Source organism: Oncorhynchus clarkii, chromosome 19, assembly GCF_045791955.1.
Source record: "Oncorhynchus clarkii lewisi isolate Uvic-CL-2024 chromosome 19, UVic_Ocla_1.0, whole genome shotgun sequence".
NCBI lineage: Eukaryota > Metazoa > Chordata > Actinopteri > Salmoniformes > Salmonidae > Oncorhynchus > Oncorhynchus clarkii.
The window spans coordinates 52,065,724-52,082,006 of NC_092165.1; the positions used below are offsets into that span (position 1 = coordinate 52,065,724).

The window sequence follows — 16,283 nt, forward strand, 5'->3', positions numbered from 1 at the left end:
GAGTAGAGATGTTTATAGAATAGAATGGAGCAGAAGACGATAATATTTTGTAGAGAAGAGATGTTTATAGAGTAGAATGGAGCAGAAGACGATAATATTTTGTAGAGTAGAGATGTTTATAGAGTAGAATGGAGCAGAAGACGATAATATTTTGTAGAGTAGAGATGTTTATAGAATAGAATGGAGCAGAAGACGATAATATTTTGTAGAGTAGAGATGTTTATAGAATAGAATGGAGCAGAAGACGATAATATTTTGTAGAGAAGAGATGTTTATAGAGTAGAATGGAGCAGAAGACGATAATATTTTGTAGAGTAGAGATGTTTATAGAGTAGAATAGAATGGAGCGGAAGAGAATATTATACAATCGAATACGTCAAATAAGAAGTTTCGGCCTTGGCCTGGGTGTTCTGCAGTTAGGGAAAGTTGCACGTATTATATCACTAGAGGGCGCCATTGGTCTGTTAGTTTTGAGCAGCTGTACAGTGTTTCATTAAATAAAACAACATTTTTAAGGTTCTTGCCGCTGGATGTCAACGTAGGTGGGTGAAAGTCTGATGGTCAATCAGAATTATGATGTATTCTTCTCTCTCTCTCTCTCGCCAGTGTTGGTGTACTATGGGGGTCATCGTGAGGGGGAGAACTGGAACTGGGCGTGGGTCCTCAGTACCCGTCTGGCCCGTCAGGTGGGCTACCTGGAGCTGCTTCTTAAACTCATGTTTGTCAACCCCCCCGAGCTGCCTGAGCAGACCACCCGCGCCCTGCCTGTCAGGTAATACACATACAGGACACACACAGATGAACACACGTATGCACACACACACACACACACACACACACACACACATAAACACTTACACCTTGATGTGTACAGCCTTGAATAGAAAAAGTATTTTCAAGAAACCTTGTGCGTGTCTTTGTGTCAGGTTCCTGTTCACAGACTACAACCGTCTGTCCAGTGTGGGAGGGGAGACGTCTATGGCAGAGATGATAGCCACTCTGTCTGACGCCTGTGAGAGGGAGTTTGGCTTCATGGCCACCCGCCTCTTCAGGGTGTTCAAGAACGAGGAGAACCAAGGTACTACCTTATGTGTCCACTTTGGATATCCTTTAGAATCTTGTCTTATTACCTGTCTCTTATACAGGTTACTTCCTGTACAGTAAAATCAAAACCAAATCAAACTTTATTTGTCACATGCGCCAAATACCTTACCGTGAAATGCTTACTTACAAGCCCTTAACCAACAATGCAGTTCAATAAATAGAGTTAAGAAAATATTTACTAAATAAACTGAGGTAAAAAAATAAAATAACACTATAACAATGCGATATACAGGGGGTACCGTTTACTGAGTCAATGTACAGGTTAGTGGAGGTAATTTGTACATGTAGGTAGGTGTAAAGGGACTAGGTAGGGTACAGGTTAGTGGAGGTCATTTGTACATGTAGGTAGGTGTAAAGGGACTAGGTAGGGTACAGGTTAGTGGAGGTCATTTGTACATGTAGGTAGGTGTAAAGGGACTAGGTAGGGTACAGGTTAGTGGAGGTCATTTGTACATGTAGGTAGGGGTAAAGGGACTAGGTAGGGTACAGGTTAGTGGAGATCATTTGTACATGTAGGTAGGTGTAAAGGGACTAGGTAGGGTACAGGTTAGTGGAGGTCATTTGTACATGTAAGTAAGGGTAAAGGTCATTTGTACATGTAGGTAGCGCACAGGGTACAGTCAGTGTTAATGTGGCTGTCATTGGCCTCATGTCTATCTAATGCATAGGGCTGTTACGAGTCTTTATTTATTTTTGTTTAATTGAACCTTTATTTAACTAGGGAAGTCGGTTAACTGCCTTGTTCAGGGATTCGATCCAGCAACCTTTCGGTTACTGGCCCAACGCTCTAACCACTAGGCTACCCTGCCGCCCCGATACCAGTATTATAATATTTTTTCCATGGCAAAATGTAAACACGAAGCAGACCAAACTCTATGGTCCTTTAAAAACCTGCTGTAGGTAAAATATTGTGTGCTATAGCTTGGAATGTAAACGTGACTCTGGATGGCAACATACATAATGATGTTTGTTTCCACCATTAGGCCTGTTTTCATAAAGAAGTTCATCCGCTTCGGGTTTCGTTTCCTTGCCACGATACTAATGAGTATTGGGATGTTGATATCGTCCATGCCCTAATAATGCACACGCTGTCATACATTATCGCTTGCATAACCCCCCAGGTAAGAAGTGGAAGAAGACGTGCTGCGTGCCCAGCTTCATGCTGTTTGTCGTGACTCTGGGCTGCCTGATCACAGCCATGGCGCTGCTGGCCATCTTCAAGGTACAGACAGACAGACAGACAGTTAGTTAGTTAGTTAGTTAGTTAGTTAGTTAGTTAGTTAGTTAGTTAGTTGTCGAATATGTGCAGTACTGTGTGTGACTTAGGTCTGTGTATGATTCCCCTGTACATAAAAAGTCATAATAATTGAAAACAACTTTTTGAAAGTGGAACTTGTTTATTTTGCTATGAAGGTGCAGCATGACAACCTGACGGTGAACGCGGTGCTGATCGCCATGGCCAGCGTGGTGGGCCTGGCCCTCCTGTTGAACTGCAGGACTTGGTGGCAGGTGGCTGACTCCGTCCTCAACTCTCAGAGGAAGAGGCTGCACAGTGCTGCCAACAAGATGCACAAGCTCAAGAGCGAGGGCTTCATGAAGGTAGTGTAAACAGTCATATTATTTATCCTGGGGCAGTCTCACTCCTCAGATGTTTGGTTATATGATAATTTAGACACTTAATAGCTCAATGTTAAAAAAAATGATATTAACTGTGTTGTTAATTAGAACTAATCATATGTAGTATGTCTGTATGTCTATTGAATTCAATATGTAGTGTGTACTGATTTGATGAAGTGTGTGTATGTGTTTTGGTTTCTCCATGCCAGGTGTTGAAGCAGGAGGTGGAGCTGATGTCAAAGATGGCCAAGACCATCGACGGTTTCACCCAGAACCAGACCCGCATGACGGTCATCATCGACGGCCTGGACGCTTGCGAGCAGGACAAAGTGCTGCAGATGCTCGACACGGTGTGTGTGTGTGTGTGTGTAACATGCTGACCAAACCATATACGTGCGCATTCGTCCGGTATGCCATCGTGCGCAAGTTGATTTTGTTCACCCACACCAGACGCGATCAGGTTGAAATATCAAAGCAAACTCTGAACAAATTATATTAATTTGGGGACAGGTCAAAATGCATGAAACATTTATGGCAATTTAGCTAGCTAGCTTGCTGTTGCTAGGTAATTTGTCCTGGGATGTAATCATTGGGTTGTTATTTTACCTGAAATGCCCAGGGTCGTCTACTCCGACCAATTAATCCACAGATAAAACGGTAAACCAACTCGTCATCTCTCCTCCTTCAGGCTTCTTTTTCTTCTTTGGACTTTATATGGCGGTTGGCAACAAACTTTAAGGTGCATTACTACAACCAACTTTAAGATGCATTACTACAACCAACTTTAAGATGCATTACTACAACAAACTTTAAGGTGCATTACTACAACCAACTTTAAGGTGCATTACTACAACCAACTTTAAGATGCATTACTACAACCAACTTTAAGGTTCATTACTACAACCAACTTTAAGATGCATTACTACAACCAAATTTAAGGTGCATTACTACAACCAACTTTAAGGTTCATTACTACAACCAACTTTAAGGTTCATTACTACAACCAACTTTAAGATGCATTACTACAACCAACTTTAAGGTTCATTACTACAACCAACTTTAAGATGCATTACTACAACCAACTTTAAGGTGCATTACTACCACCAACTTTAAGGTGCATTACTACAACCAACTTTAAGGTTCATTACTACAACCAACTTTAAGATGCATTACTACAACCAACTTTAAGGTTCATTACTACAACCAACTTTAAGATGCATTACTACAACCAACTTTAAGGTGCATTACTACAACCAACTTTAAGGTGCATTACTACAACCAACTTTAAGGTGCATTACTACAACCAACTTTAAGGTGCATTACTACAACCAACTTTAAGGTGCATTACTACAACCAACTTTAAGGTGCATTACTACAACCAACTTTAAGATGCATTACTACAACCAACTTTAAGGTGCATTACTACAACCAACTTTAAGGTGCATTACTACAACCAACTTTAAGGTGCATTACTACAACCAACTTTAAGGTGCATTACTACAACCAACTTTAAGGTGCATTACTACAACCAACTTTAAGGTTCATTACTACAACCAACTTTAAGGTGCATTACTACAATCAACTTTAAGGTGCATTACTACAACCAACGTTAAGGTGCATTACTACAACCAACTTTAAGGTTCATTACTACAACCAACGTTAAGGTGCATTACTACAACCAACTTTAAGATGCATTACTACAACCAACTTTAAGATGCATTACTACAACCAACTTTAAGGTTCATTACTACAACCAACTTTAAGGTGCATTACTACAACCAACTTTAAGGTGCATTACTACAACCAACTTTAAGGTTCATTACTACAACCAACTTTAAGGTGCATTACTACAACCAACTTTAAGATGCATTACTACAACCAACTTTAAGGTGCATTACTACAACCAACTTTAAGGTTCATTACTACAACCAACTTTAAGGTGCATTACTACAACCAACTTTAAGATGCATTACTACAACCAACTTTAAGGTGCATTACTACAACCAACTTTAAGATGCATTACTACAACCAACTTTAAGATGCATTACTACAACCAACTTTAAGGTGCATTACTACAACCAACTTTAAGGTTCATTACTACAACCAACTTTAAGATGCATTACTACAACCAACTTTAAGGTGCATTACTACAACCAACTTTAAGGTGCATTACTACAATCAACTTTAAGGTGCATTACTACAACCAACGTTAAGGTGCATTACTACAATCAACTTTAAGGTGCATTACTACAACCAACTGCACTGGAGTGTGGATCTCAGTTCATCTTTCACATGGGTAATATGCTCCTAAACACCAATGAGGAGATGGGAGAGGCCAGACTTGCAGCGCGTTGAGCGTCACAAATAGAAGCAAGTTCTATTTTAGCGCCTGGCCACGCAGACGCTCGTGAGCAGTGTGGGGGCAATGGCTGAATAACATGTATGTCTACATTTATTTGCAATGCTCGTGGATGTAGTGGTCAACATGTAAATGTGTGTGCCTGTGCTGTGTGTGTCTGTTTGTAACAATGGCTTCATTACAAAACACACATGGTTTAGACATTACCCATAACCACACAGGGTTTAGACATTACCCATAACCACCCAGGGTTAAAGGTGCAACACATAGGATTTTTTTATTACATTTTTGCATTGTAATTTCAGAATATGTCTATAATAAATCTGCAGTGGAATGGTAGTGTTTCAGGGTACTATTTAGTTGCCAGTGTTGTGATTGACTACAATTTTCACCTATTGATTTCTCCCACCAGAGTGGCATCTGCTGTCAAAATGGAAAATATGTTTTGGCTGTGTTTGTGTTATCTAGTGGAAATTTCTATGTCATTTCCTACACTGTTCGTTCAATTTAGATTTGTGTGAGAAAACAAGCAATGAATAATGTAGGGAATCATTGTACCATCTAAATCGCTGTGAAATATCTTGCAATTCACCTAGCACTAGGCTGCATTTAAAACAAATCGCCCCTCTCCCCCACATCCCATTTCCCGGTAAAATGGTGGAGACTCAAGCTTGAGCTGTTTACTTTCAGTGTTGGTCCACCAGCTTCAAACAGTTGTAAAAACGATATTTGCTGTTGTTGAAAAGATATTTAACAGCAATTTAGATGGTACAACAATTCCCTACACTAGTCAGTGCTTGTTTTCTCACATAAACTGAAATTGAGCAAACAGTGTGTAATTTTTGCAACTAGGAAATGACAGAGCAATTTCCACTAGATAACACAGCCACAAAGTCAGAACAACTTTCCCATTTTAACAGCAGATGCAGCTCCGGCAGGAGAAATCAATAGGTGAATATCACAGCCAATCACAACACTGGCAGGAAAGTAATAATGTGAAACACTACCATTCCACTATTACTACAGATATATGAAATTACAATGCAAAAATTCAAAAAAATATCCTGTGCGTAGTACCTTTAAGTCATTACCCGTAACCACCCAGGGTTAATTTATTACCCATACCCACCCAGGGTTAAGTCATTACCATGACTCATTGGTAATTAGTCATTGGCACCAAAGTCAAACACATGCAGAAAAGTTCCTATAGTGTCGTAAAATAATATATTACCACGATTTACCTTTCAAAGCATCTTTCACAAAGTACAAATAGTATTGACTATGGACACGAAGCACATATACAGTAGCCATCCCCTTTATCGCTCTGCCCCTTTAAAGGCTCCACTTAGATCAAATTCCTCTTCCCAGCTGGAGTAATAGAATTTCCTCCGGCTAAATGTTATTATTTGGGGACAAGTAATCCCCTAGTAGTTTGACAGCCTCCTGTGCGCTAATGAAATCTTCTGTTCGAACGAACCAGTGCCTCCTTCCCAGCTAACTCAAAAGCCCCATTTGTGGCACAATTCTCATCTTTTCTGTTTCTCATTTATATGTGAATATTAGCAAATATAATTTTTCGGTGAACTAAATATTTTTCCATTTAATGCAGATAGATTTATGATATAACAGCGCTATATTCATATAATGAGTACATGGATATGAATAGGAGAGGTTGGAAGAGGTACAGAACGAGTGATGATCAGCTATAAATGAATTACAGGGACAAACTCAGTATAATCAGATAGTTGTTTGGCTGCGCTCATACACACACACACACCCCGAGGGTCAGGGTGATCAGGATCCTGTGACACCTGGACGACGTCTCTCATCATCAGCTTGGAAAGTCCCGCTGTGTGTGTACTGTCTGTCTTCCATCAGGTCTCACCACATTCATTTAGAGAGACTAGTAGTAGGGAGTCCCCCAGTGGAATTGTTGTTGCATGCTCCTTAAGAAACAAAATGTGATTAACAGAAATGTGATCAACAGAAGCCCACAAACTAACAAGAAACTACAAATGATGGCCGCAGTTGACAGATATTAAGAAGTTGAAGTCGAGTAGTTTTCACCAGTCGTGTGTACGAACACTACAAACCTGACACACAAGGTTCATGCTCAATGGATTTCAGGCTTTTATCATTCCAAACACCACAGAAGAGCACTGTAGTGAATGCACCCAGGATCAGTTGAACTTTTTAGATTGTAATGAATAAGATTATGTGGTCAGATGAGGACCTGATCCTAGTTGAGCACTCTTACTCTGAGAGGCTTTGTGGATATGGGTCCTGGCCATAAATCCTCTTGCTATTCCCTCCCTCCACCAGGTGAGGGTGCTGTTCTCCAAAGGCCCCTTCATCTCTATTTTTGCCAGTGACCCCCACATCATCATCAAGGCCATCAACCAGAACCTGAACAGCGTGCTCAGGGACTCCAACATCAACGGCCACGACTACATGAGGAACATCGTCCACCTGCCTGTCTTTCTCAACAGCCGAAGTCTTAGCACCACCAGGAAGCTGTGCATGGCAGCCCCCACTCCCAATGGAGACCTGGTCAACCCTGAGGGTATGCAAGACATATGCATAGGCAGGCCTGCAGGAATGCACACACACACACAAACACACAAAAGCCTGTATGCATACACCCACAGGTCAGTGTTTCCTGGTCCTGGGGACCCAAAGGGGTGCACATTTTAATACACACACACACACACACACACACACACAATCACTATGGGTTTCATGGGGTTACGGCTCTAACATTCTATCTTGCTATGATTCAGTAGGACATAGGAATCATATAATGTGTTCACTGAATAGGTTGATTCTTTATATCAGGTGTTGTGATGAGACATCCTTGATTGTCCTAATTCTCTTTCTCTCTTTCAACTCCTCTTTCTCTCCTTTTCCACTTCTCTCTTCACAGGATGGCATGAGGAGATGGACAGGAAGCTATCCTCGAACAGTCTGGTGGATCAGGCCAAGTTTGGCAGCAAGACGGCCCTCAACCGCAGAGTAAGCTCTTCCAGCCATCCACCACACTCTCCCTTACCTCGCTATTCATGCCCAGGCTGGACCAGGCTCTACCTGCACAGGTCCTGCAGAGGTCTCTACCTGCAGAGGTGCTCTAGAGGTCTCTACCTGCAGGGGTCTCTACCTGCAGAGGTCTCTACCTGCAGAGGTCTCTACCTGCAGAGGTGCTCTAGAGGTCTCTACCTGCAGAGGTGCTCTAGAGGTCTCTACCTGCAGAGGTGCTCTAGAGGTCTCTACCTGCAGGGGTCTCTACCTGCAGAGGTGCTCTAGAGGTCTCTACCTGCAGGGGTCTCTACCTGCAGAGGTCTCTACCTGCAGAGGTCTCTACCTGCAGAGTTCTGGCACAAAGACAAGTGATTCAACAAGGAGCATGAGCAGATTGGTCGTCTGTCCTGGCAATGAAAGCTCAGTGAAATACCTGATAGACACAGATGGAGAAGACTAACATAGAAAGGGTGAGATGATGCACCAAAACCCACAGGCCCCGGGGCCTAGCTAGCTTCCTCCAGTCTTGTGGGGAACATAGCAAAGAGGGATGGAGGAGGTTGGGAGCAAACAAGCCAGTGTCTGTGTCTCCGTCGTGGAGGAGCCTCTGATGCAATGTCTGTTTATCCTTCCTGCTGTGACTCCACACTACCTAATGGCAGGGAGGAGCAGCAGTGTGTCCCGGCTGCCGGTGGGAGGCTAAGTGGCTCTGCCTCCTTCCCAGTTTGTTTGTTTGTTTGGGCGCCTGGTTTATTTTCTTTTTTTGTTCTTCTTTTCTTGTTATTTTATTGGGTCCTTTTTTTATTTCGGCGCACGCTTCTTTTTGTTGGCCCTCTCGTTGGTTGCCAGGAAGCAGTGAGGGGCTCTCTTTACAAGAGGAGATAAAAAGGATTGAAGGAAGGAGGATGGAGGGAGAACAAAAGCTTTCTGTCTCTCAGCTGCTTAATTGCGGAGTTGTGGATCTTTAGTCGAGTCTATCTTTACAAGATGTCATGGGAGGCAGGCGAGGCCAGCTCAGGCTTGTAAACAAGATGGGGGCTCGGCTCTGGCCTGATGTGAACAAAGTTAGCCTGATGTGAACAGGGTTAGCCTGATGTGAACAGGGTTAGCCTGATGTGAACAGGGTTAGCCTGATGTGAACAGGGTTAGCCTGATGTGAACAGGGTTAGCCTGATGTGAACAGGGTTAGCCTGATGTGAACAGGGTTAGCCTGATGTGAACAGGGTTAGCTTGCTTTTTTTGGAGGAAAGATTCCAACTATCACAGTGGCTTTTCATGATCAAAATTCAACAATTGCTCCTGATAGTCTGGTTATTCAGAAAAAAAACTAACAATAAAGCTATAATGCTATTAATTTTCACCAATCATTTTCCATTTTTGAGCATGTCCAAAACATCTAAGTTAAACTCAACGGAGAGCTAGTCTCTCTCCTCCTTACTGATCCAATACTGACTCATTACTGGCCATACACTATCTCTCTCTACCGGTGAGGTCAAAGTCAGCTTAGTGATGGTGATGTTCTGAAGGCTTGTGACCAGAGGAGCTTTCTCCTCTTGTTGCCACTGCTGTACTGTTCAGCAATCAGTACCTATTGTTGTCCTGCAGAGACAGCATTCCACACGTTTTGAACTTAGAGAAAATCCAGATAAGAGGTGATATGTAGCCTCATAGTTTAATGAATCTTATGCACAACACTGTGTGGATGTCACGCCTCCTACTGCTCTGGTCTACTAACCACCGGTCCTAGCAACCATCGTTATGCACTCCTGGACTTCATCATCACCCTGATTACTCTCCATTTCTTTAGCCCTCAGTAACATCAGTCTTCAGGCAGTATTGGTTCTGTTTACGTTCAGTACGCTGCTCCCGTTTCTATTATCTTCATGTGTCTTATGATTAAACTCACCTTCTACACCTGCTTCCTGACTCCCTGCGTATACGTTACAGTGGACCCCAAGAAGTGCAGCTGTTGCTATTATAACAGCTAGTGGGGATCCAAATACACGTTTGTCAAACTGTGTATTGAAAGTTACTGTCTTACTGTGGACAAGATGAGAAAAACAGTCATCTCCTCTCCTATCTGATGGATCTATGTCAGTAGCACACAGTGCATTTCTGTGTCTGACAAGGGACATTCCCAGTTGATTGGGCTCAGGAACAGATGCCCTTGTGTGTTGGTGGGTGAGGGATGGGTGGAGTGGTGAAATAAGGAAGGATGGAGAGAGTGTGGGAAGGAGAATTAGACTAGAGGTCACACACATGGTCACATGGTACACTGCACAGGGAGATGATGCCATCATGAGATGGTCACCCACTCGGTCACAGGGTCACTTAAAAAGTTGAGCATAGGACAGGTCGGACAAGGTCAACTCTTAATTATATAAAAACTACAGATTGTGGAAAGACCAAGGGCATTTACAAATAGTTTAAAGATTGTCTTTAGGCTAATTTGAGGTCTCCTCTGTGTGTAGGACACATATCGCAGGAGGCAGATTCAGAGGACCGTCACCAGACAGATGTCCTTTGACCTGACCAAGCTGCTGGTCACTGAGGACTGGTTCAGTGACATCAGCCCCCAGACCATGAGGAGGCTGCTCAACATCGTCTCTGTCACAGGTAATATATGCCATTTAGCCGACATATGGGTGGCCTCGGGAATCAAACCCACAATCCTGGCAATGCAAGCTCCATGCTCTACCAACTGAGCCATACAGGTAACACATCTCCTATTAGATGACCTATGACCTTTATATTACCCAAGGGCAGAGGGGTGTCCTACCACCATGGCACTTATCAAATCAAATGTATTTATATAGCCCTTCTTACATCAGTTGATATCTCAAAGTGCTGTACAGAAACCCAGCCTAAAACCCCAAACAGCAAGCAATGCAGGTATAGAAGCACAATGGCTAGAAAAAACTCCCTAGAAAGGCCAAAACCTAAGTAGAAACCTAGAGAGGAACCAGGCTATGAGGGGTGGCCAGTCCTCTTCTGGCTGTGCCGGGTGGAGATTATAACAGAACATGGCCAAGATGTTCAAGTGTTCATAGATGACCAGCATGGTCAAATAATAATAATCACAGTAGTTGTCGAGGGTGCAGCAAGTCAGCACCTCAGGAGTAAATGTCAGTTGGCTTTTCATAGCAGATCATTAAGAGTATCTCTACCACTCCTGCTGTCTCCATAGAGTTGAAAACAGCAGGTCTGGGACAGGTAGCACGTCCGGTGAACAGGTCAGGGTTCCATAGCCGCAGGCAGAACAGTTGAAACTGGAGCAGCAGCACGGCCAGGTGGACTGGGGACAGCAAGGAGTCATCATGCCAGGTAGTCCTGGGGCATGGTCCTAGGGCTCAGGTCCTCCGAGAGAGAGAAAGAAAGAGAGAATTAGAGAGAGCATACTTAAATTCACACAGGACACAGGATAAGACAAGATAAGTACTTCAGATATAACAAACTGACCTTAGCCTCCCAACACATAAACTACTGCAGCATGAATACTGGAGGCTGAGACAGGAGGGGTCAGGAGACACTGTGGCCCCATCCGATGATACCCCCCGGACAGGGCCAAACAGGAAGGATATAACCCCACCCACATTGCCAAAGCACAGCCCCCACACCACTAGAGGGATATCTTCAACCACCAACTTACCATCCTGAGACGAGGCCGAGTATAGCCCACATAGATCTCCGCCACGGCACAACCCAGGGCGCCAACCCAGACAGGAAGATCACGTCAGTGACTCAACCCACTCAAGTGACGCACCCCTCCTAGGGACGGCATGGAAGAGCACCAGTAAGCCAGTAACTCAGCCCCTGTAATAGGGTTAGAGGCAGAGAATCCCAGTGGAGAGAGGGGAACCGGCCAGGCAGAGACAGCAAGGTTTGTTGCTCCAGAGCCTTTCCGTTCACCTTCACACTCCTGGGCCAGACTACACTCAATCATATGACCCACTGAAGAGATGAGTCTTCAGTAAAGACTTAAAGGTTGAGACCGAGTCTGTTTCTCTCACATGGGTAGGCAGACCATTCCATAAAAATGGAGCTCTATAGGAGAAAGCCCTGCCTCCAGCTGTTTGCTTAGAAATTCTAGGATTAGGAGGCCTGCGTCTTGTGACCGTAGCGTACGTGTAGGTATGTACAGCAGGATCAAATCGGAAAGAAAGCGTTATTAGTCGCTTAGGGGAGGCCAACCTTCTTGGTGTGGATGATTTTGTTCTAGCCCTGCTCTAACACAATGTCTTCAGCTAATCAAGTTAGTCCTGATGAGCCACTGATTAGTAGAATTGGGTGTGTTACAGCAGGGCAGGAACAAAAGCCTGTCCACAGAGTCCCTCCACTCGTGGAGAAACTGTCCCTGACTTTTCATTTGGGTGTGATGTCCAGGTCGTCTGCTGAGGGCCAATCATATCATCTTTATCTGGGACCGTCTGGTGTCATGGATCAACATGACGGAGGAGTGGCCCTACAGGACCTCCTGGCTCATCCTCTTCCTGGAGGAGACCGACGGCATCTCAGACCAGGTCACCCTGAAGACCATCTACGAGAGGTACGTACACACACACACACACACATCTGCACATCTGCCTGCACAGGCAGACACACAATCAGAAGTTTTAGAGTATTTCTGAAATGTTCCTTTTACACCACACACACACCAGTGTTTCCAGACGTTTGAGAAATTGACCGGATCCCATATGCATTGGGTGTCGACTGTGCTCACTAGTCTGTCAATCTATTATCCACCATAGTAGAAACGTGTACCTATTCTACGAGATAGAAATGAGCTATTCCAAACAAACAGTTGTGGGACTATAGATCCCAAATTCATACAACCAGTAGGCCAAAGCTACATATATATTTTTTTAAACAATGAGTCTTATGCAACAGAACAGAACGTTTAGCTTCCAGTGTTGATAAACTATTATTTCTTCACACATAAGCGCAGCGACATGGTAGCGTTCCATAATGCAATTTTCAGAAAAACCTTTGTCAAAATCACACCGCACATACAAGTGGTTTCATGAGACAGATGAAAATATATGTTAGAAATTTTGAAAGAGGCATCTAAAGATGCAACAACTAGCATGGGTTGCTAATATGACTAGGATTGTGCTTTTTGGCTACTGGACAATGAAAGAAAGTTGATTTGAAAACAAGTAGAAAAAATCAAATTGACCAGTAGAGGGCAGCAGAGGGTCTTCATATCCACTTCAACCACCACATATTTTGGTAGGTTTCTCTGAACACCACTAAATAGACTGAATTTCCACGTTGTATTCAAATCACGTAGCTGAATGCATTGAAATAAGAAGCATATCATTATGAATATGTTGATTGAAATGATAGTGTATGAAGCACAGCCAGCGACTGGTTGACTAGGCATGAGAGTGTATGAAGCACAGCCAGCGACTGGTTAACTAGGCATGAGAGTGTATGAAGCACAGCCAGCGACTGGTTGACTAGGCATGAGAGTGTATGAAGCACAGCCAGTGACTGGTTAACTAGGCATGAGAGTGTGTGAAGCACAGCCAGCGACTGGTTAACTAGGCATGAGAGTGTATGAAGCACAGCCAGCGACTGGTTAACTAGGCATGAGAGTGTATGAAGCACAGCCAGCGACTGGTTAACTAGGCATGAGAGTGTATGAAGCACAGCCAGCGACTGGTTAACTAGGTATGAGAGTGTATGAAGCACAGCCAGCGACTGGTTGACTAGGCATGAGAGTGTGTGAAGCACAGCCAGCGACTGGTTAACTAGGCATGAGAGTGTATGAAGCACAGCCAGCGACTGGTTAACTAGGAATGAGAGTGTGGACAAGGGGAAGGGAATCGGCACATAGTCTGAGTCATTAGGGTTGGAGCTGTTCTGCATCAATAGCTACCCTTTAAAGGTTGCACTCTGCCACTCTGTCACAATACACTAGCGCCCAGGATTCCTGGGGCGCTGAAGTGTCACCGGCACTCAGTGTCACACAGTCATCACCACTCCCCCTCCATCCCCATCCTTCACTGAGCTTCTGGTCAAATAAATGGCTCTGGACAAATATATATGAGCAGCGCAATGCACTGTCCGTCAATGCACTGTCCGTCAATGCACTGTCCGTCAATGCACTGTCCGTCAATGCACTGTCCGTCAATGCACTGTCTGTTTCCAAAACGTGACTGCCGTATGAAATGGCCACTGCAATGGCGGTAAGTGATGAAAGGAAGCACCAAACCAACTTGGACACCACGCTGAGCCAAGCGGCCCTTATCTGGAGAGATCTCCCCACTGATCAGGCTTTCTCCTTCTCTCTTTCTCCCTCTCACTTTCTCTCTCTTTCTCCCTCTCTCTCTCTCTCTTTCTCCCTCTTTCTCTCTTTCTCACTGCTCTTTTTCTTCTTCTCCCCGAAGCACCTCTTCTAATGTGACGCGTCATCTAGGCTCCCATTCTCTTTTTATAGCCGGGTGAGTCACACTCCTTGTCTTTCTTGACGATCGCTTGCCTCACTTCAACCTCTCCCTGGAGGACCAGATAGCGGCTTCTTGTTTTTACGGTGGCGTTGTGGTCAGGTCAACACAGCGTCCTCTCTCTCAACCAAAACTCAGCACGTCCTCTTCTGCTCAACCGCCAATTAGATAATTGTTCACGGCATAATCAAATAAACTATCTTTACTGCTATCTTTACCCCTCATGAAGGGTTTGTCAGTTTTCATTGGAGTGTAACATGACTGGGGAGAGGTGTGATGCTCAGTGGTCTACACTAGAGCGCTTCATTTCCCCAAAGCGTCTAATAAGTGAATAGATTACTGCTGAAGTGTATGTGGGGTGAGTCAACTCCTCATAGGTCAACTGTCGTTCCACATCTCAGTCATAAGGCTGAGTGCTCTCTCTCTCTCTCTGCAGAGTGCTCTCTCTCTCTGTAAGGTTTATTGCAGCCTATGTAGGCCACAGAGAGCAGCATGTTGTTGGAAGACAGCGATGTGAGTTTCACTGAGTGTACAAAACATTAGGAACACCTGCTCTCTCCATGACAGACTGACCAGGTGAATCCAGGTGAAATCTATGATCACTTATTGATGTCACTTGTTAAATCCACTTCGATCAGTGTAGATGAAGTGTAACAGACAGGCTAAAGAAGGATATTTAAGCCTTGAGACAACTGAGACATGGATTGTGTATGTGTGCCCTTCAGAGCGTGAATGGGCAAGACAAAATATTTAAGTGCCTTTGAACGGGGCATTTCCCCGTATCAAGAATGGTCAACCACCCAAAGGGCATCTAGTCAACTTGAAACAACTGTGGGAAGCATTGGAGTCAACATGGGCCAGCATCCCTGTGGAAGACTTTTATCACCTTGTAAAGTCCATGTCCTGACGAATGGAATGTTCTAAGGGCAAACTGGGGGGGGGTGGGGGGGGTGTAACTCAATATTAGGAAGGTGTTCCTAATGTTTGTTACACTCAGTGTATTTTACAGTCTTATTATATTAGCTATATAGCCTAGTCATGTTAGTCATGTTGTTCTGTGTAACTGTCACAATGTCCTTTTGCAAAAAATATTCAACAGAATGATTCTTTCTCAGTAACAGGTTTACGTAAATGTAGCATGTCTGACTTCTCAGACACATGCTTTCTGCTTTCCTGTTATCACACCAACAGGCTATCAAAATAGTTAAAAGCCCCAAACCACAGTCTCACATAGACACACACACTCACACAGCAACGGCCAACATATTTGTCTCACTTGCGAGCCAGCGTACAGTGCCTGCCTAACGCACTTACGGAAGGGTTTCTGAGAATTCCAGTATTTATAGCTGTCAGGTTTACTATTTGAATTAAGATGGCCTATTACTGTTGTTTTGGTCCAATTGAATTAGAGTCTTGAGAGTCTGTGAGTGGTGTAAAAGGCTCTAAACAGCCTTCTCATTTCAGGTTTTAATAGAGATGTGAATCAGGGTCCCTCTGGTCGATGTACTGATGAATAACTGCTGCTGGGTTCTGTTTTGGGTTTTTCTCAGACCAGGAATACATATCTTCAGATCAGTACTCGAGAGTGGTATGTTATGTTCAGCATCGCACCAAAAAAAGCTAGCTTCCGGAAAGCAGCAAATGGAAACTATTTTGGTGATCACAAAAGAACACGAGTAGAGATTTCCGGCTGTCGGTATCCGGGATCTGTGGGGAAGTTTGAGCCCAGTCAGATCCTC

At 43.9% G+C, this 16,283-nt stretch overlaps 1 protein-coding gene across 8 annotated transcripts in view; it reads left to right on the forward strand.

The window, feature by feature from the left end:
- The window catches only part of LOC139375367 (kinase D-interacting substrate of 220 kDa B-like), a 95,424-nt gene that overhangs the window by 30,825 nt on the left and 48,316 nt on the right, over positions 1–16,283 (forward strand). For 6 of the 8 annotated variants that reach the window (XM_071117080.1, XM_071117081.1, XM_071117082.1 and 3 more), the window contains exons 15-23: positions 607–772; positions 927–1,078; positions 2,226–2,326; positions 2,518–2,703; positions 2,931–3,071; positions 7,403–7,643; positions 8,004–8,092; positions 10,567–10,711; positions 12,479–12,641. In XM_071117080.1, coding sequence (XP_070973181.1) covers positions 607–772; positions 927–1,078; positions 2,226–2,326; positions 2,518–2,703; positions 2,931–3,071; positions 7,403–7,643; positions 8,004–8,092; positions 10,567–10,711; positions 12,479–12,641 — 1,384 coding nt within the window. The remainder of the gene's footprint in view (positions 1–606; positions 773–926; positions 1,079–2,225; positions 2,327–2,517; positions 2,704–2,930; positions 3,072–7,402; positions 7,644–8,003; positions 8,093–10,566; positions 10,712–12,478; positions 12,642–16,283) is intronic. The other 2 variants (XM_071117087.1, XM_071117088.1) reach the window with 1 other exon arrangement.